The sequence below is a fragment of the Microcebus murinus genome, chromosome 21 (assembly GCF_040939455.1).
Source record: "Microcebus murinus isolate Inina chromosome 21, M.murinus_Inina_mat1.0, whole genome shotgun sequence".
NCBI classification, from domain to species: Eukaryota; Metazoa; Chordata; class Mammalia; order Primates; family Cheirogaleidae; genus Microcebus; species Microcebus murinus.
The window spans coordinates 35,614,482-35,636,450 of NC_134124.1; the positions used below are offsets into that span (position 1 = coordinate 35,614,482).

Here is a 21,969-nt window from a genome sequence, read left to right on the forward strand (position 1 = left end):
CTTCAGCCTAAGGGGGCTCAGCAGGCTCTGGTTCACCATGCTGGCTGTAATGTCCCTCATGCCACTCGCCCTGGCATAGCCCCGACTCAGACCCGTGCCAGAGCCTAGGCCATCCCAGAAGCCGCTGTGGCTGCCCCCCCAGGAGAAGCTTAAGGAGCCGATATGTGCTGGGCCCACTTGTGTACAAGCAGCTGCCAAGGCCCAGGGGCCAGGGGTGGACACCTTGTAGGACTTCGGGGTCACTCTGACGGACATGGCAGAGGCTGAGGTGGAGGCAGGTGAGCCAAACCAGACAGAGATTCAAGAAGGATTCGAGAAGCTGCTTCTAGTGACAAGGAACTTTATGACTCCATAGCTTTGTGACTCTGCATGCCTGTTCTTATTTAGGGGATGGGCTTAGGAAAGAAGAGTTCCTCAGCTGGTTTCACCATGGTACTTCACAGCTGTTGTCCAGGATTGCCTCTGAGGTTGTTCCTCTAGTAGTACTTCTCAAACTTTTCATCTCAAGACCTGTTTTACACTTTTAAAAATTATTGAGGACCCAAGGAGCTTGCATTTATATGGGTTATAGCTATTGATATTTGCCACATTAGAAATTAAAACAGGCTAGGTGTGGTGGCACATACACCCAGCTACTCAGGAGGCTGAGGCAGGAGGATCGCTTGAACCCAGGAGTTCCAGACCAGCATGGGCAACACAGTGAGACCCTATCTCTAAAATACAAAGTAAGATAAAAAGAAATTAAAACATAAAATTTTAACATATTTATTTTAAATTCATTTAAAAAGAGCAATAATTAAACCCATAACATGTTATCATAAGTAACATTTTTATGGAAAATAACTAACTTTTCCAAAACAAACAAAAAATGTAGCAAGAAGAGTGACATTGTGTTACATTTTGGAAAAATTACTTAACGTCTGGCTTAATACAAGACAAATGAAATTTCATAATGCTCTGCATTCAATCTGTTGTGATGTTGTTTTGGATGAAGTATAGAAAGGAAATTCAGCCTCACACAGATTCAGTTAGAAAAGACCTGCTGGGAGAATCTTAGGGACTCCCCAGGGGTCCTTGGACCACACTGCTCAGAGTTTGATTTATTCCCTGAAGACTTTAAGCACCTTGAGGGCAGAGAATATTTCTTCTTGGGTGGGTCACTGAATCTGGACAGTTTTCATTCGGAATGTATGATAAAATGTTTTTGACAGATTGACTGATAGAGGGAGCTATTGGCCAATAATGGCCCATGAATATACTACTGAGATATTAACTCTTCTCATTTCACAGAGGATGACATTGAGAGATTTAGACAGGATTGGTGTTGAAGAGTTACAGTCCTGCACTTCCTGGCATTTCTTGTCAAAGAGGCTGCTTAGAATATGTCAAAGGTTAGATACTCTACTTAAAGGAATCAATTTAAGAGAAAATATTTTCATTTATTTAAGAAATGGGAAAGAATTCACAATTGCTAAAAACTGAAAGCAACCCAAATGTCCAGCAAGGATAAATGAATAAACAAAATGTGGTGTATACATATGTGGAATACTATTTAGCCTAAAAATGGAAGGAAATTCTGACACATGCACAACATGGATGAACCTCGAGGACATTATGCCAATTGAAATAAGCCAGTCATAAAAGGAATGAAGTGGAGGCAGGTGAGCCAAACCAGACAGAGATTCAAGAAGGATTCGAGAAATTGCTTCTAGTGACAAGGAGCTTTATGACTCCATAGCTTTGGAGTCCAATGCTGTATGATTCTACTTATAGGAGCTACCAAGAGTAGTCAAACTCATAATAGACGGAAGGTAGAATGGTAGTTGCCAGAGGATGGAGAAGGGAAAATGGGAGATGGTTGTTTTATGGATATGAAAAAGTTCTGGAGAGTGGCTGTACAACAATTTGAATACACTTAATTGCACACTTAAAAATGGTTAAGATGGTAAATTTTATGTCACATGTATTTTACCACTATTAAAAAGAGAGAAAGAAAGAGGCAGAAATAGGAAAGTAGAAGTGAACTTCTTTCTAATTTCATTCTGGTCAATCTCACCCTTTCTTAACTATTCAACTCAGTTGCAAAATTATTTATATGAACACATTTTATGTATAAACTATAGTGCTCCCAGAAACAAAGATCAGCTAAATGGGCCAAAGAGATGTGTTAACAGGATGAAACGGGTCTTGGAGAAGGCAGTGCTTGGACTGGAACTTAAGGACAATAGGATTTCCATTGGGGCTAAGTTTTGGGATAACAGTATAAGAACAAAGAAGATCAACTAGCTTCCTACATTGCTGGCCAGGTAAAGGCTCAGAATCATGTTTGAAGAGTTGGCACAGATGTTGAAGATCAACTTCTCATTTAATTCAGGAGTCCATTCTACTTAATGAAGAAAGAAATCAGAAGGTCATGAAATGTGGCTACTGTAAGGAAACCATGTTCCACAATAAAGCACATTGGATTTAGCTTATAGATTTGCTTTCTAGCTTGCTTTTGCCTGTAAGCTTTATCAAGCTCCTTAACTTCTCTGAGAACTGGCTTCCTCCTCTGTTCCAAGAATGTCTCATACTATAATAAACGTGTGAAAATTCTCAGCAAGCACTAGAAACTATGCTTATCTTCTCCTTACTATTCTAATTCCCACTCTTTCAGGCTCAGCTGAGGACTAGCTGGCATGGAAAGTCACACACGATCATCCACTCTACCTTCACACTGCATTGAGTGTCCTGTTCGCAAGGCCATGGGCTCCCCAGAATGTGAACTCGCTGAGGGGTGCCTGATTGAGTTCCGTACCATCAGGACCTGGCACAGTGCACAAGATATACAGTAGAGCAGTAGTTTAGAGCACTGGCCTTGAAGATAAGATCATCACGTGTCAAATCCTGGCCCTGCCATTTATTGTGGGCAAGATCCTTAACCTCTTCCCTGGGTCTCAGTTTCTTCACCTGCAAAGTGGGGATAATAATTATAACCACCTCACCGGCGGAAGGGAGAAGTTCAGGAGCGCATGCATTTAAAGTTCATGGCCCAGTGCCTGACACACAGGAAGTCAGGATAGTAAATTCCTATGTCTGCTGCAAACAAAGTAGCTAAGGCTGTAAATAACGACACTCCTGGCCTAGAAAACCTAGAAAGCCCCTGGTGCCTGGACCCTCAGCCACAGGGTCAGCGCCCCCACTCCCAGCCACTCGAGCCTCCAGGCAAGCCAGGTGAGGGCGGGGCTCCGTCTCCGGGCGCCCAGGGGGCGGAGCTCGGCACGCCGGTCACGTGGGGCGTGGGAGGCGGGGCTCTGCGCGCGCTGGTCACGCGGCCGGGTGTTGACACTTCCGGGTGGGACCACAGTGAGGCGGCGGGCAGAGGCTGGCAACTGCGGCGCGGCCATGGCGTATCACGGCCTCACGGTGCCTCTCATTGTGATGAGCGTGTTCTGGGGCTTCGTCGGCTTCTTTGTGCCTTGGTTCATCCCTAAAGGTCCTAACCGGGGGTAAGTGCGCGAGGCCTCCTTGGGAGTGACGCGCGGGGAGGACCGGGCAGGCCTGGGCGGGGAAGGGGCGACCCCAGCCTTGGTCGGAGAACCTTGCTCTGGTGCACCTGCACCCCACAATCCAGGGTCGGGCCCCTGACCCCGGGGAGCTCCCTGGCTTCCTTATCGCAGCAGCTTTAGTGTTCTCGGCCTGAGCGTGAGGGTGACCTTTGGCGCACCCTTTTTGGAAATGAGTTTTAGGGAATTTTTGCTCATTGTAGTCCTGGGTAGGGAGGGTACAGTTAGAATTCAAGGGAAATCGGGGTTCGTCCCTGGTCGACTTTCGCCCCTTTGGCCCTGCCTTCCACCTACACGAGGCTACGTTTTCCTGAACTTTAAAGAAAAGGATCTAATAAATAAAACAGAAATTGTCCTCTCTGCTGCCTGTGTTGAACAATAAGCCTGTTCAACAACGCTGAGCCCAGGCCTTGCATCTAGTGGGCGCCAGGAGGTAGTCGGGGCCTGATCTAAAGAGAGATTAATTGCCACAGAGCAGGAGGTATTGTTTAGAAACCCCTGCGTCATACCTTTTGGAGGGCGCTCCCGCTCTTCTGTGAGTGTAACTAGTGCTCAGAATGATTGGCTAAAAAGATTTCTTTTTTCAGACTTCTTTGTTGAATAGAGCTTTGTCTATTTTGGAAGTAAACTTTAATTGTAGCATAAAATAGAGCCTCATCTTCAAGGGAGTCTTGGAACATTTTTCTGGTTCCCCTTTTGCTTTTTAGTCATTTTTTTCTGAGCTCAAAATCATGTGGGGTGAAACACACTGAAATTTGTCAGAAACACCATCTCTTACTTTATTCCTTGAAACTAATTGGTGGCTTTGTTTTGCTTGGTTTCACAGTACCTTGTATGCACAGTAGGAGCTTAATAAGTATCTGTTGAGTGGATAGTTCTATTGCCTTTATTAAAGGAAAGTAAATTTTATTTCTTCCTTAATATTTTGTGACCTGAACTCCTTTTGCTTCCTAGAATAGACGTGTTTTATGCTTGTTACTTCTGTTAGCCTAAAAATAAATCAATTTTTTAAGAAAGAAAAATGGTAGGTGATTTCTATCATTTGTAAGCATCAGGTCTCACCTCTCTTATAACACCAGTTCTATAGGGTCATCTCTCCAGCCTGTAGTAGTTGTATAGTGTCAGAATTCTAGAATTATTAAAGCAATTTGTATTAACCAAATTTAATTAGACTTGTTTTTTCTGCTGGAGTTTCAGAACTACAGAGCGCTTCTTTGTTGTGTTTATATCTTCAATTGTTTCATTACCTTTCTGCCTTTCTGGCCTTCATACTCAAAAAGCATTTATTAATGTGCTAGTAGCACTGACCATTCCTTTCCTACAGACAACCATCTCCCATCTGATGCCATTGCTATTTCCAGGGTAATGAAACCCCTTGTGTTTCTACTCAGTTTCTAGCCCCAGTGTCATGATTCAGGTATTTGACCTGCTGATGATATACGATCATGTGTGGCTTAAGGAAAAGGATACATTGTGAGAAATATGTTGTTAGGGTCTTTGTGTGAATGTCATAGAGTGCACTTACACAAACCTAGATGGTATAGCCTATTACACACCTCAGACATATGACACAACCTATTGCTTCTAGGCTACAAACCTGTACATCATGTTCCTGTCTTAAATACTGTAGGCAATTTTAACACTATGGTAAATATTTGTGTATCTAAACATATCGAAACAGAAAAGGTACAGTAAAAATATAGTATATAAGATAAAAAGTGGTACACCTGTATAGGACACTTACCATGAATAGAGATTGTAGGACTGGAAGTTGCTCTGGGTGAGTCAATGAGTGAATGTGAAGGCCTAGGACATTACTGCTATAGACTTTATAAACACTGCACACTTAAGCTACACTAAATTTATTTAAAATTTTTTCATTCTTAAGTAATAAATTAACCTTAGCTTACTACAATGTTTTCACTTTATAAACTTAAAATTTTTAAAAATTTTTTGACTCTTTATAATAACACTTGGCTTAAAACACAAAAATTGGCTGGGCGCGGTGGCTTACGCCGCCTGTAATCCTAGCACTCTGGGAGCCCGAGGCGGGAGGATTGCTCAAGGTCAGGAGTTCGAAACCAGCCTGAGCAAGAGCGAGACCCCATCTCTTTAATTGGCCAACTAAAAATATATAGAAAAAAGTAGCCGGGCATGGTGGCTCATGTCCGTAGTCCTAGCTACTTGGGAGGCTGAGGCAGGAGGATCCCTTGAGCCCAGGAGTTTGAGGTTTCTGTGAGCTAGGCTGATGCCACGGCACTCACTCTAGCCTGGGCAACAGAGTGAGACTCTGTCTCAAAAAAAAACAAAAAAAAAACCCAAAACACAAAAATTGTACAGCTACATGAAAATATTTTCTCTCTTTATATTTTTATTCTATGAGCTTTTCCCTATTAAAAAAAATTTTTTTTACTTTTCTTTTGAGACAGAATCTTGTTCTGTCTTCTGAACTAGAGTACAGCGGCATCATCATAGTTCATTGCAACCTCAAACTCCTGGCTCAAGTGAGCTCCTGCCTCAGCCTTCAGAGTAGCTGGGATTACAGGTGGGGGCCACCATGCCTGGCTAATTTTTCTATTTTTTTGTAGAGATGGGGTCTTGCTCTTGCTCGGGCTGGTCTTGAACTCTTGGCCTCTAGTGATCCTCCTGCTTCAGCCTCCCTTTGTTTTTTTTTTTTTTTAACTTTTTAAACTTTTTTTTGTTAAAAACTAAGACAAAGGCCTGTGCAGTGGCTCATACTTGTAATCCTAGCATTCTGTCTCCAACCTCCCCCCCCCCCCAAAACAACAACAAAAAACCTGGGACACAAATAGGTACATCAGCCTAGGCCTACACAAGGTCAGGATCATCAAGATGCCGCTAGGCAATCAGAATTTTTCAGCTCTGTTATAATCTCATGGGACCACCTATCATATATGCAGTCAGTTATTGACTGAAAGGTCACTATGTGGCACATGACTGTATTATCTGGTTCCAGTTCACAGCCTTCACTGCAATCCTGTATTTCCTGCTTTTGGCAGGATTGAGCAGGTTCTGAAACACAGTGTCTCCTAGGAGTTACTGAATTACACCTTGAGGAACACTGTTCTAGGTGGATGATCCCTGTGACCTTGAATAATGTAGTTAACTTTTCCGTGTTCCTGTTTCTTTTAAAATGGAAATATTAGTACTGAATTAATCCTAGTTCCCCTTTACCTCCTGAAAACACTGCAGATCAAATTTTTTCAGACTAGATGAAGGAGCTGAACTGTTCAAAGCTGCAGTTCCCAATCCCTGGGCCTTGGACCAGTACTGGTCCATGGCCTGTTAGGATCTGGGCTGCACAGCAGGAGGTGAGCAGCTGGTGGGAAGCTCCATCTGTATTTACAGCTGCTCCCCCTTGCTTGCATCACTGCCTGAGCTCCACGCTGCCCACCCCCACCCCCACCCCCAGTCTGTGGAAAAACTGTCTTCCATGAAACTGGGCCCTGGTGCCAAAAAGATTGGGGACCGCTGGCTTAAAGGACTGTGGTGAATTTTTAATACAAGTTACCGTTTCTGATTTCAGGGATTAAAAACATCTTCATTAGTGAGATAAAGGAAAGGAACAGTGTGAGAAGGGAAGAAGGGAGAAAAACAAAGAAGACTTTGATGTTAAATTCTCTTCCTCCACACCAGATGCTGAGAATTGGGTGGTTAGGAGGCTGTAGAACCTGGTGCAGCAGGGGGTGGAAAGGGCAGAAGGGAAAACTCTCCCAAATCTAGGGATAAGCTAAAGCAAGCCCATTACTCTTTCATTCTTTTTTGCAATTGAAAACGGGCTGGATAAAATGAGGCCTGTGCCTGGAATCAGCTTTCATGACTATTCTTGTCTTTCATGATTTCCTTCTGTTCTCTGTAGGAATCCACAGATTCTCTAAAAGCTTCAAGTGTTTTCACAGTGGCTCCCTCCCCAGTAGACGTGGGGAGGGGGAGGAGATAGAGCACAGGGACAAGTGTGCCAGGAAAAGCAGAGAAACCAGGTGGGGGAATTTCAGCTGGCACAGGGATGAGTGTCCCAGCTCTGCTTTATTCCTGAACATTTTCAGGCACGCAGAAAAGTAGAAAGAGTAGTGCAATGAGTGCCTATTTACTGCCACCTGGGTTTAGTAATTGTTAATGTATTCTCGTGATTGCTTTATCTGTGACTGTGTGTGTGTAATTTTGCTGAGCCATTTGAAAGCAGATGCGGTCATTGTGGCATTTCAGCCCTCAGCATGCAGCTCCTAAGGAGAAGCACATTAGGAGCTGACATTTTAATGAGGGAGCTTTTATATGAAACTATTAATACAATATTAAGTGGGTAATACAAAGGAGCCTCAGCTGTTCCAGCTCTCTGAGATGGTCTTTGGGAGAAGAGAGAAGACAGAGGGAAGAGTTCCAGCTTAGGGCATGGAATGGGGGAAGATGAGCAAAGCTTGGATTGAGAATCATGGCGTGATGTATTGGGGGTACAGTGAGGACATCTGCCTTCAGGAAAGAAGGATTCTGTTTGCAAGTCAGGGGAAGTGAGGAGGAGGAGTGAGGGGAGTAGATTACAAGTGAGGAGCTAGACTTGATTCTGTAAGTCTTCAAACGTTTTTATTGTGTAACTATTATAATTTGTTAAGCATAAATCTCCATACATATTTATGTATTATAATGAATATATAATTACATATTTTGAAGATTCTGACAATTCTTCCTACCTGAACTGCTGCCAGCCTTACCCAGTTGGATTATTGTAATTCTCCCAACTGGTTTTTCTGCTTTTCCTTTTGCCCCTCTTCCAGTCTATTTCATCCCAGAGATCCTATTAGAATTTGGATCAGATTTTGTAAGTCCTCTCATCACATCCGTCCACATAAGTTCCCTTTTCACTCAGAGTAAAGGCTTTTCAGAGTGAAAGCTGTTTCAGAGGCTCCCTGGTACCTCTCTGACCTCACCTCCTACCAGGCTCCCTGTGCTCTGCTCCGGCCACACAGGCCTCCTTCCACTTTGAACACCAGGCATCCTCTCAGCTCATGCCTGCTTGTTTGCTGTTCCCCTGCCTGGAACACTGCCTTGCCTCCTCTCCTGTAGGTCTGCACTCAAGTGCCACCTCCTGAGCAAGGCCTCTCCCGATGAGCCTCTTTAAAACTGCACTGCACCCTCCAACTCTCTGTGTACTCTGTCTTCCTTTCTTGCGTTATTTTCCTCCATCAGCACTTGCTGACCATCTGGCATGCTAATGATAGATAGATGATTGTTGTTCATTGTTCATCTTGTTGTCTGTCTCTCCCCAAACTTCACAAGGTTTTTATCTGCTTTTCCCCTGAGCCTGGTGCATACTGGGCACTTAGTGAAAATCTGTTGAATGAATGAATGTGCCAATATATTAACCACAGAAAGCACACACACAGAACTTCTAAAGGATGAGTTAAAAATAAATACAAATAAAAACATGAATTCTGATATTTGCTTCCCAGGTTCTAGGAGATAGTTTTGCTCTCTCCCCGGGGGGTGTGGACACCTCTCTTTGGAAACCGGATGATTGGGTTCCATCGAAAGGTCTTTAGCTAGAGAGAGATGTAATGAAAGGAATATTTTAGACAGATTAATTCTAGTGGTTGTGGTTGGAATGAATGGGAAAGAAGAAAGTTTTGAATCAGCCAGGCAAATGTGATGAATTTTGTTGCTAACAGTGGGAATGGGAAGGAGGAAATCCACATGGGGGGAGATGCTTCAAAGGACGAATCCGTTGTACTTGGTGACTGAGGGTGCAGAGAAGGCCTGAGCAAAAGATAATCGATTGGAGGCTAGCTGGATGGGGGCAAATGGCAGAGCTGCCTCTGGGAAGCAGGAGATATCCTACTTATCTTTTGCAAAGAGAAGTGGAGTGGGAAGAGAATATCATGAACTCGGTTTTAGAAATTTTGAAATTCTACTAATGAAAGATCCAAGTTTAAATTTCAGACATGAATGGAGATGGGGAGAGGTCAACTCTAGAGGCATATTTTTAGAAAGGCAGTGTTATTTCATTGCCGAGGATACTACCAAATATTGTAGTTACTTAGGTGTCAAAACTAATTGTCGCTGTAGCCTTTTCTGTTCAGTGTCAGATGAATTTGGATTGGACATTTATGCTGTGGCATCAATACATATCCCTTTAAATACAAATGTTTAATTATGTACTTAAGCTTCTACTGTGTGAAGTCTGGGACACACTGCAGTCTACTGGTTGTTTGAACAAATTCAGATCCATTTTCTTGGTGCACTATATGTGCCAGTTCGGTAATTTGGGAAGGGGAACCTTCCCAAATTAAACCATTCTGCAGTGTCTGCATAGTTTGGTAGTTATCTAATGCCATTTACATTTTTTTTTTTTTAGAGTTATCATCACCATGTTGGTGACCTGTTCAGTTTGCTGCTATCTCTTGTAAGTATTGTCTGTTGTAAGTAGTTTTTTCCTAGAACAATCAGTTTTTCTTAGTAGTTGTAATGTGTGCAACTTACCCATTTGTTTCATCGGAGCTTGTCCCTCATGTTATATCTAGAAATAGTGCCCTAAAATAGAAAATACCGCACTTTTCCTATGCTCAGCATATTTACATAGAGCTGCACAGATGCTCTATCCTTTTGGGAATACAAGTGTAGTTTAATTGGCATGAATTTAAAGCTTATAATTAGCTGGAAATTATAACTATAGTACTTTATATTTTATTGTAAAGTATTTAGGTCTACTCGTTTCACTTAAATATTTCACTATGAAGCTAATAAAGGCATTCTTTATTATGACTTGTTTATCTGAGTAGAAGTTGAGTTAGAATTATAATCGAGTAAGGAGAATTTTTTTCAATAATTCATTGTAAATTATATCAAAGTATAATAATTAGCATCTATTTGAATAGATTAGATAGTTTATATAAGCTATTGAATGAAAACTATTTTGAAATATGTAAGATAATTTCTTTCTTCAACATATATTTTTTGAATATGGTTCTTTATCCTCGTGAATACCAGAAATGTCAGAACTGTAGTTGAACTACAGTCATGTATTGCTTAACGACAGATAAATATTCTGAGAAACGTGCTGTTAGGCAATTTCATCACTGTGCAAACATCATAAATGGTATAACCTATTGTACATCCCTAGGCTATATGTATAGCCTGCTGCTTCTGGGCCACAAACCTATACAGCATCCTACTGTCCTCAATACTGTAGGCAATTGTAATACAGTAGTAAATATCTGTATATGTAAGCATATCTAAACAAAAAGATACAATAAAAATACAGTGTTACAATCTTATGGGACCACCATATCATGTGATGGTCATATATATGATCATATGTGCCATCCACTGTTGACCAAAATATTGTTATGTGGCACGTGACTACATTTTAAAGATGTTTTCAACTCTTGTGTACATTCACCTCTTCCCTAAAGAATATGGAATGAGTCAAGCACCTAAAAAAAAAAAAAAACCTGAGTATTAATCTGTGGAGAAGATAACCAGTTCACAGTATTTAAAGGCCTCAGGATTTCTTTCTTTTTTTTTTTTTAAGTTGAGTTATAGATCACATGCCACTTCAGTAACTGTTTTAGGGATTCCTTTATAGAGTTTACCAGTGATTCTGTTTTCTTGAAGAAAGCTTTCTAATTTCCTGAGACTTCAGTGACATGGGAAGTATTGGTGTTGGCCCAAGTCTTGTTAAGTGCCCATGAGGTAGGAAGCAGCAGTTCCAGTCCATCCTGTGGATGAAAGACTGTGGCTCTCTGCAACCCTGAGTCTGTGGATGTCCAGCCTCCTGGGGCTTCTGCACTAAAGTTGTTCAAAGAAATGTGTGGAGAAGAGCCAATTTCCAGTTCTGGGCATAGATCAAAATCCGCCCCTGACAAGGAGTTATTGCCATGAATTTTGACTGTCTGCCTATCATCTGGCTACTTTTTTGGCGGTGGTGGGGGTGGGTAATTTATGTTTTGATAGATTTACAGGGTACAAGTGGTTTTTCATTACATGGATGAATTTTATAGTGGTGATATCTGGGTTTTTAGTGTACCCATCACCAGAATAGTGTACATCACACCCAATAAGTAGATTTTGTTCCCTCATCCGCTTTCACCCTCCCTTCTGAATCTCCAGTGTCCATTGTACCACTCTATATGCCCCTGAGTACCATAGCTTAGCTCCCATTTATAAATGAGAACATGTATCATTTGGTTTTCCATTTCTGTGTTTCCCTTAGGATAATAGCCTCCAGTTCCATCCAAGTTGCTGTGAAAGACATTATTTCATCCTTTTTTATGGCTCAGTAGTATTCTATGGTGTACCACATTTTCTTTATCCATTCCTTGGTTGATGGGCACTTAAGTTGGTTCCATGTCTTTGCAATTGTGAATCCTGCTGTGATAAACATGTGATTGCAGGTATCTTTTTGATATAATAATTTCTTTTGGGTAGATACCAGCTCACTTGTTAAATGAAACTTTAGGTATTTAAAGCTGAATTATGTATTATAAAATTTGCGGTAAATGATGATGTCTGACTGCTTCAGCATGAAGGCACACATGATGGGACTTTGTAAAATTTGTGTTAGTCTTTTTTCTTTTCTGGTTAGAGAAGTAAAAGAGGCTTTTCAGATAATAGCTTAGCATCCTGACTGAAGTCTGACAGGTAGTGGAGGGAATTGTTATACTAGCTGTGTTCAGCTCTGAAAAGTAAATGAGTGCATATACATGTATTGTCAAGAACTTATATTTCTTTTTTTTTTTTTTTTTTGAGACAGAGTCTCACTCTGTCACCCATCCTAGAGTGCTGTGGCGTCAGCCTAGCTCACAGCAACCCCAAACTCCTGGGCTCAAGCCATCCTCCTGCCTCAGCCTCCTGAGTAGCAGGGACTACAGGCGTGCACTGCCATGCCTGGCTAATTTTTTCTATTTTTAGTAGAGATGGGGGTGTCATTCTTGCTCAGGCTGGTCTTGAACTCCTGACCTCAAGCAATCCTCCCGCCTCAGCCTCTCAGAGTGATAGGATTACAAGTGTGAGCCACCCTGCCCAGTCAGGAATTTATAATTTTAGTACGAGCGATTGAACATCAGTTTATCCTATTTAATTATCTATAGACATTGGAGTAAGGGAGCTCTTTATCAGTGCGGGTGTAAGGATTAGTCTTGTGATTGAAAAGGCCTTTGCTTTTATGCTTTGAAGATCTCTACAATGTGAACAGTAAGGTTGTTGGTGATATTTTTTGTTTGTTTTGTTTGTGAGATAAGATCTTACTCCATCTCCCCGGGTAGAGTGCAGTGGCGTCATCATAGCTCACTGTAACCTCAAACTCCCTGAGCTCTGGGAATACTCCTGCCTCAGCCTCCCAAGTAGCTAGGACCACAGGTGTGCACCACCTCACCCAGCTAATTTTTCTGTTTTTTCTTGCTCAGGCTGGGTCTCACACTCCTGGCCTTAAAACTCCTCCCGCTTTGGCCTCCCAAAGGGCTAGGATTATAGTTATGAGCCACTGTACATGACCTGGTGGTGGTATTTTTTTTTCCTTTTATTTTATCATATTATGGAGGTACAAATATTATTAGGGTTATATATATTGCCCCTGCCATTCCTCTCCCCATCCCCCGCCTTACCAAAACATCAAGTGTGACCTATCCCCAGGTGGTGCACATCGCACCAATTTTGTAAGTATATATCCTTTGCCTCCTCGCCCCTCCCATCTGCCCACCACGGGATAAGAGTTTTGGTGGTGGTAATTTTTAAAAGAGAACATTATCACCACAGAGAAATGATTTACTTGAAATTAAACCAAAATAGGAAAAAAATGTTTTGTGACTTCCTGGTTCTCCATAGTCTTTGAAATGTGGTTAGTTTTCATGATAGTCTCTTTAAAACAAACAAACAAAAAACCTTTCTAGTCAGTCTCATGACTCTTATTTTCAAGTGTAAAATGAATAATCGCAGTCAGTTGGAAATTACTTCACTTTGAATCTTAGTGACTTAATTGCAGACTATCTGTGAGCCCTTGCCTTTTGCTGTCTAGACTTTAGTCTGTTTATTCCTTTATTCCTAAGTGCTGGTGAATGCTCTGTTGACAGTGGATCAGTATTGTCAGTGTGTGTTAATAAAGGTGGTACATGGTGTTCTAACATTAGATGCTTCTCAAGGCCATTTTATGGGGAAATGAGCTACGTAGTATTGTCTTTACGAAATCGTTTTCTTTTCTTTCTTTGAGGCCTGGTTATATATCCTATTTAGCAAGATATCTGCATGAAAAATATGGATGGAATTCAAACTCCAAATATTTTACATACCTGATTCCACAGAAGAATGAGATTCTATAACAAAAATAAAAACTAAAATTCAAAGGAAACTTCTGTTTGGCAGTAGTTATGTTTTCTTAAAAATATCCCTTTTGAAGTAAGGCACACCCAAAAAGACTTTGGCTTTCCTAAACAAAGTCATGTTTTGAAATACATTCATGCAGTTTTAAATTGCCTTCTGTTTGTGGCAGTTTTTTTCTCTTGCCAGTTTGTTCTTGTTTAAGGTTTGTTCCATGGGGAGCAACTTGTTATAGCTCTGTATAAATCAGTTTTCTTCCAGTGAAAGCCAGTTTCTATTAATAGTTTAGCAAAGGAAAATATGAATGTTAAAACTGGATTCCTTTTGAGGCACAAGATTACTTTTCTCTCTGAAGCATACAATCCTATTAAGTGACTATCCTATACTTTCTCCTGGTCTTAGGTTAATTTTTAATGTCCAATTGTGTTGTAACTTACCCAGAGTCATAAAACTCAAATCTTCAGGGGAAATTAGAAATTTAGTGTTATATTGCGAAGGTACAGTTGCTTCTTGGAAAATGTGCCATGTCTTTAGCACTTGACTAATTGTAAATCTCACCAGCATACTGATATAGGAAAAGAAATATTGACTAAGACTCAGGAGACCTCGGTTCTTCTAGGCTAAAGAATACTTGGTCTGATTACACTGTAGGGTTTTATTTATTTTTTTTGAGACAGAGTCTCACTCTGTTGCCCACGCTAGAGTGAGTGCCGTGGCTTCAGCCTAGCTCACAGCAACCTCAAACTCCTGGGCTCGAGCAATCTTCCTGCCTCAGCCTCCCGAGTAGCTGGGACTACAGGCATGTGCCACCATGCCCGGCTAATTTTTTTTTCTATATATATTAGTTGGCCAATTAATTTCTTTCTATTTATAGTAGAGACAGGGTCTCGCTCTTGCTCAGGCTGGTCTCTAACTCCTGAGCTCAAACGTTCCCCCCGCCTCGGCCTCCCAGAGAGCTAGTTTTACACGCGTGAGCCACCGCGCCCGCCACTGTAGGATTTTAAATGAGGTGCTGTGTAGGAAAACTTCTAACAGATGACAATAAAAATGAAAAGTAATATTACTAGATTTTAAAAAGCAAATTATTTTAATTCAAAGAACTGTGTTATTTGTAAGTACAACTTGCTTACAGGGCTGGTGTCGCAGTGGGCCTTAGAGTTCATTCACTCAACATATATTTATTTAGAGTCCACTAAGTATCAGGCACTGAATCTGGGCTCAGGATGTGGAACATTGGATGAACAAAACAGATAACCTTCCTGTCCTCTTTAGTAGGAAGAAACAGACAGTGAACAAACAAAGACCCAAGGAGGCCTAATCACTCTCCTTGCAATCCCTTCGTTCACTTCCCAAACAGGCTCCCCTCAACTTCCCACGAGAGATTCCCCCTCACTCACCCTTCCTCCCCGCCCCCAGTGCTGCCCATCCTCACAAGGATTGTGCAGCCCATGGGAGCTCTGCCTCACAAGTCCAGGAATCGGCAAATTCACAGCTGAGCTCAGCCTCCCTCACTGGCCTTTTTGGGTCTTGACTCTAGAGCCAGGACCTCCAGGGGCCAGGGTGCTCCACTTTGGTTTCCAAACCAAAAAGCTGGTTGGTTTCAGGGCCACTTTTTACTATAGCATGTATTTCTTAAGTGTTTATCTCTTATCTACCTATTTATTTATTTCTGAATGAGTGAATGAATGAGACAAGGTCTTGTTCTGTCACCTAGGCTGGAGTATAACATCACAGTTATAGCTCGTTGTAATCTCGAACTCCTGGGCTCAGTAATCCTCCTGCCTCAGCCTCCTGAGTAGCTGGGACTACAGGCATGCACCACCAGGCCTGGCTAATTTTTTAATTTTTCGTAGAGACAGGGTCTCACTGTGTTGCTCGGGCTGGTCTTGTTCTCCTGGCCTCAAGTGATCCTCCCATTTTGGTCTCCCAAAGTGCTAGGATTTCAGGCTTGAGCTACCACATCCAATATGTTTTTGAACTTTTAAAACCTACTGTATTCTCTTTATGAAAGAATAGAGACTAGGATGATGAACCTTCATTTGCCTGTCACCCACCTTCAAAAATGATCAGCTCATGGCCAATCTTGTTTCTTCCCCACACTTTGCCCTTCACCCCCGATTATTTATATGCAAATTCCAGTCATATTAGTTTATCTGTAAATATTTCAATATGTGTCTCTAAAATATATTCACTTTTTTCTTGTATAACCACAATACTATTATGTCCAGCCAAGTTAATTCTTTATATCACCAAATAGCCTATCATATATAAATTTGCCTAATTATCTCATTATTTATTTTACAATTTGCTTAAATCAAGGTCCACATAAAGACCATACATAGCAATTGATGGATTTGTCTCTTAAGTTTCTCTTTATAGGCTTCTTCTCCATATCTTTCTCTTTTTTCTTGGGAATTTTAATAGAAAAACTGGGTTGTTTGTCCCATAGTTTTCCAGAGTCTGGTCTTGTTAATTGCATATTCATGATGTTAACACGTTCTTCTGTATTTCCTATGAATTGGTAGTCATATCTAGAGGCTAGATCAGATTCAGCTTCAATTTTTTGGCAAGTCTCCTCCCTAAGTGTTGTTTGAGTACTTCCATCAGGGGGTAGTACAGAATGTCTGATTTTACCTTGTATTGTTGGTAGTCATTGGTGATATTTTATTTCTATATTTCTTGTTCATTCATTAGCTAGAATACATCCATGAATAGAGATTTACTTCATCAACTATTTGGTTATCCAAATAACTAAAAAATAATAAAGGAAAGTTAGGATATATGTGTAGTTTTCCCTTTATTTACCAATGTTCGAAATAACGAATTGATTCCCCAGCATCTTCCAACGGTGGACTATGATTTTTGTTTTATGTTAGTTTCATCATGATCTTACACACCTAATGTTTGATGTATTGCAATCATTGCAATCTAGTGCAGTTAATAGCCTTGTCAATGGTCAAATCATCATTGGCCAGTGGGAGCCTATTCTTCTGGTTGGCTCCCCAGTCTCTTTTTTTTTTGAGACAGTCTCACTCTGTTGCCCAGGCTAGAGTGCTGTGGTGTCAGCCTAGCTCACAGCAACCTCAAACTCTTGGGCTCAAGCGATCCTCCTGCCTCAGCCTCTAGAGTAGCTGGAACTACAGGCACGCACCACCGCGCCAAGCTAATTTTTTCTATGTTTAGTTGTTTGGCTAATTTCTTTCTATTTTTTATAGTACAGACAGGGTCTCACTCTTGCTCAGGCTGGTCTCGAACTCCTGAGCTCAAGCAATCTTCCTCCCCCTTCGGCTTCCAAAAGTGCTAGGATTACAGGTGTGAGCCACCATGCCTGGCCCAGTCCCTTTGTTTTTTTTTCAACAGGATCTTGCTGTTACCCAGGCTAGAGTGCAGTCATCATAGTTCACTGCAACTGCGAACTCCTGGGCTCAAGAGATCTCTCTGCCTCGGCCTCCAAGTAGCTGGGACTGTAGGCGTGCACCACCACCTGCTAAGTTTTCTGTTTTTTTGTAGAGACGGGGTCTCGTTCTTGCTCAGGCTGGTGTTTCCTTTTTTTTTTTTCTTTTTCTTTTCTTTCCTTTTAAAAATTTTTTAGAGATGTTGTCTCACTATGCTGCCCTGGTCTCAAACCCCTGGCCTCAAGTGATCCTCCCACCACAGCCGCTCAAGTTGCTGGAATTACAGGTGCATGCCACTATGTCTAGTTTCCTGAGTTCCTTTAATGCAACTCTAGCATTTTTTTTTTTTTTTTGAGACAGAGTCTTGCTTTGTTGCCCAGGCTAGAGTGAGTACCATGACTTTAGCCTAGCTCACAGCAACCTCAATCTCCTGGGCTCAAGCGATCCTACTGCCTCAGCCTCCCAAGTAGCTAGGACTACAGGCATGCGCCACCATGCCCGGCTAATTTTTTGTATATATATTTTTAGTTGCCCAATTAATTTCTTTCTATTTTTAGTAGAGACGGGGTCTCGCTCTTGCTCAGGCTGGTTTCGAACTCCTGACCTCAAGCAATCTGCCTGCCTCAGCTTCCCAGAGTGTTACAGGATTAGAGGCATGAGCCACCGCACCCAGCCTAGCATGTGTTTTTTTTGGCCTTCTGTTAGCTGGTTGTTGGTTTCTGTCTTCACCCCTAGCTTTGAAGCTCCTTCAGGAGAGGAAATGTATTTTGTAGAGGTGGAATGTCTGTCTCTGTCTCTCTGTAGTTTGGTAATTTTTTGGTATGTCTTCTATCTGATTTGGTGATGTCTGCTAAAAAAGGAGACGGTGGCATTGATAATAGAAAAGAGTAAGTAACTCAAATTAAATGTGTTTCTGAAATGTTAGGCCATCCTCTCCTTTGTCCTTTCAACTTAAAACTCCCACATGGATAGCTAGAGGAAGCCATGTGTCGTTTTAGCTAATTCATTTGTTCCCTTTATTGGGTTTTTCTCACTTTGTATCGCTTCTTTATAGTTGTTTTGCAGCTTGTTAATAACCATCTTTTGCAATTCATCCAGTAAGCATTTCGTAGAGCACATTCTGTGCACCAGTTCCTGGGCGTACTGTGGAGAACCAGATCTCTGCCCTCCTGGAGCTGAAATTCTGGGGAAGGAAGTCAAACCAGCAAATTAACAACACAACGGCAAAGTCTTTTAGTCTGTGATAGACTATTTGAGATAGTACTTTAAGGGTCCAGACAGGGTGCTGTGATAGAGAATAATGAGTTTGGAGGGGGAGAGAGATTTATTCAGCATGGTCATGGAAAGCCAGTCCAAGGCGGAGTCAGCCATAGGGGGATCTGGGGCAGGGCCTTCTGCAACACAACAGCACTGAGAGGTAAAGAGGTGAAGAGGTCAGGCATGTGGCTGGCGTCTTAGCAACCTGGGAGACTGGGAAACATAATGAGGCCCCATCAGTATTTTTTTAAAAAGGAGCCTGGAATGTTCTGGTAGGGTAGTGTTGCTGAGTTCAGTAGTGAAGTGGGGAGTGGTAGGATCAGGATTTAGGTAAGGCCCAGGCCAGGTAGGGTTTTATGGGATAGGGTAAGGAGTTTAGGTTTATATTAAGTGAATTGGAGATCTCTTAAGGTTTTTAATAAAGGAGTGATTTGGTGGGGTGATCCCTCTGGCTGCTCTGTGGAAAACAGACTGGAGGGAAGAGTGGCAGCAGAGACACCTGTTGGGCAGTGGTTAGTGTGTGCCTTCAGTGAGAGATCATCATGGTTTGGTCCAAGGTGATGATAGGGAAGGTAAAGAGAGGTGCACAGGTTTGAGAGCTAACGTGGGGTAGAATTCACTGGTCCTACCCATGAATTAAACGTAGCAGGAATCAGAGATGGCTCCCAGGTTTCTGGGTTGGGCCATTTACGAAGAGGATGATGACTTGGGATATTTAAAATTTAAAACAAAATTTTAAAACAAAAATTCAGTTGGTACATGATAAGATTGAGTTGCCTGTTAGACTTCTGAGAGTTGCCCAAGGTGGATATGAGGAGAGAGATTTGAGGCTCTGAGAACATATATAATTCCCCAGGGCAGTGGTTCTCTACTGGGGCAGCTCCCGGCAGCCAGTGGTAGAGGCCAGGGATGCTGCCAAAGGCCCTGTACTACACAGAACTGCCCCACCTTCCCCCAGCAAAGAATTATGCAGCCCCAAATTTCAGTAGTGCAGTGGTTGAGAAACCCTGGCCTAAGGGAAGGGATGGAGAGAGAAAAGAGAAGAGAGAATAGGCCAAACCTGAGGAATTCCACCATTTAGATATTGCATAGATGAGGGAGAGCTGTGGAAGGGCAGCCTAGAGTCTCTTCTGTTGACTTAAGGGGGAGTATGGGAAGGTATGAAGAGATAGGGAGGTGAAACCAGCAGGCAGCATGAGGGGACAAAGATGTTACCACTGGCAAAGCCTGACATATCTGGTGTGTAAAAATAAGCAGACTTCTCTGCTTAAGAGAGCCTGGAGAGGGGGCAGGGAGCTAGATTTCAGTTAAGCTGGAGGCAATGGAAAGAGTAACTGCAGAGAAGGAAGTATGTGAGTGCCAAATCATTGAGCAAGAGTTATAGAGAACACAGTGGAAGGATGTGGAAGATAGAGGAGAATAGGAACTTGCATCCGATGGTGAAATGACCAGAACAGTCTGGGGATTGGGTTTGAGTCATAATAAATGGTCCTGGGAGGTTTGGAATTTTGGCAGAAATTGAGGTAAGCAAAGATATAAGACTTGTTGAACTTATTTCATATGTATATTCCCCATTATTGGGCAAGCACTTGGACTTGAAGGGTTCATGCAATAGTTTGGTAGGGGAGAGGGTTTTGACAGTTTGGCATGACTGCTTGCAAAGGCTGCAGGCACTAGAATGAGTAGGGGTCATGCATTGTTTTTGTTTTGTTTTCCAAATACAGATACCCAGTTTTTGTTGTAGCAGCTTTTGAAAAGACTTTCTTTCTCCATTAAATTGCTTTGGCATTTTTGTCCAGAATTATTTGACCATAGCATATGAATCTGTTTCTGGACTGTCTCTTCTGTTCATTGATCTCTTTGTCTAGCTTTCTGATAATACCACAGTGACTTGAATATTACAGCTTTATACTGAAATCAGAAACTTTGAGTCCTCCATCTTTGTGCTTCAAGATTATTTTGGCAATTTTATTTTTTTTCATTTTTTTATTTTTTTTTTGAGACAGAGTCTTGCTTTGTTGCCCAGGCTAGAGTGAGTGCCGTGGCGTCAGCCTAGCTCACAGCAACCTCAATCTCCTGGGCTCGAGCGATCCTTCTGCCTCAGCCTCCTGAATAGCTGGGACTACAGGCATGCGCCACCATGCCCGGCTAATTTTTTATATATATATATCAGTTGGCCAATTAATTTCTTTCTATTTATAGTAGAGACAGGTCTCGCTCTTGCTCAGGCTGGTTTTGAACTCCTGACCTTGAGCAATCCACCCGCCTCGGCCTCCCAAGAGCTAGGATTACAGGCGTGAGCCACCGCGCCTGGCCTATTTTGGCAATTTTAAAATTGCCAAATACATTTTAAAATCTACTCACGAAGTTTCTGCAAAGAAGCTTATTGGGGTCTTAACTGGAATTGTTTTGAATACATAGATAGATATGGACAGATTTGACATTTTAATGGTGTTGAGTCTCCTAATCTCAATGGTATCTCTTTCTAATCTCCTAGAATCTCTCTCCATTTATTTAGATTTTCTTGTTTCTGTCTGCGATGTTTTGTAATTTTTGGTGTAGAGATCTTGTATGTCTCTTGTTAAGTATAATTCCTAAGTATTTTAATTTAGCTTTTTTAGTACTATTTAATGAAGTAGTTAGGGATTTTTAAAATTTTATTAATCTTTTCAAATAATCAGATTTTTAGCTTTGTAACTTTTCTCTATTTTTGTGTCCATTAGATTGACATTGGCATCTGTTCTTCATTATTTCCGTCCTTTTCCTAACTTTAGGTTTAATATATATTCTTTCTAGTGTAAGCAATTTAATGGAGTAAAATTCCCTCTAAGCATGGCTTGAGCTGCATCCCACAAATTTTGATATGTCGTATTTTCATTTTATTCAGTTAGAAATATTTTCTAAATTGTCTTGTAATTTCTTAGACTAGTTGGTTATTCAGAATTGTGGTGTTTAATTTCTAAATATCTGATGCTTTTTTAAAGGATATTTTATAGTTAATTTATTTCTCATTTAATTCCATGTGGTCAGGAGATATATTCTGTAAGATTTCAGTCTTTTGAAATTGGGACTTATTGTATTACGACCCATCTTTTGATGGTCATTTCACGTACACTTGAAAATAATGTATATTCTGCCATTGTTGGTTGTAGTGTTCTATAAATATCAAGTCAAGATGGTTCAAATCTTCTGCGTCTTTATTGACTTTTTTTTTGGTCTACTACTACTGTGTTTCCCCGAAAATAAGACAGAGTCTTATATTTATTTTTCCTCAAGAAGACACCCTAGGGCTTATTTTCAGGGGATGTGTTTTTTTTTTAAGTATGGTACAACAATCTACATTTATTCAAATATAGTTTAGTCGTCTTCTTTTTTTTTTTTTTTTTTTTTTTTTTTGAGACAGAGTCTCACTTTGTTGTCCAGGCTAGAGTGAGTGCCGTGGCGTCAGC

At 41.4% G+C, this 21,969-nt stretch overlaps 1 protein-coding gene across 2 annotated transcripts in view; it reads left to right on the top strand.

Annotated features, from left to right (window-relative positions):
* Positions 1-3,290: 3,290 nt before the first annotated feature.
* The window catches only part of ATP6V0E1 (ATPase H+ transporting V0 subunit e1), a 37,964-nt gene continuing 19,285 nt past the window's right edge, over positions 3,291-21,969 (top strand). For both annotated transcript variants that reach the window (XM_012765506.2, XM_012765507.3), the window contains exons 1-2: positions 3,291-3,488; positions 9,913-9,960. In XM_012765506.2, the coding sequence (XP_012620960.1) occupies positions 3,385-3,488; positions 9,913-9,960 (152 nt within the window). In that variant the 5' untranslated portion in view covers positions 3,291-3,384. The remainder of the gene's footprint in view (positions 3,489-9,912; positions 9,961-21,969) is intronic.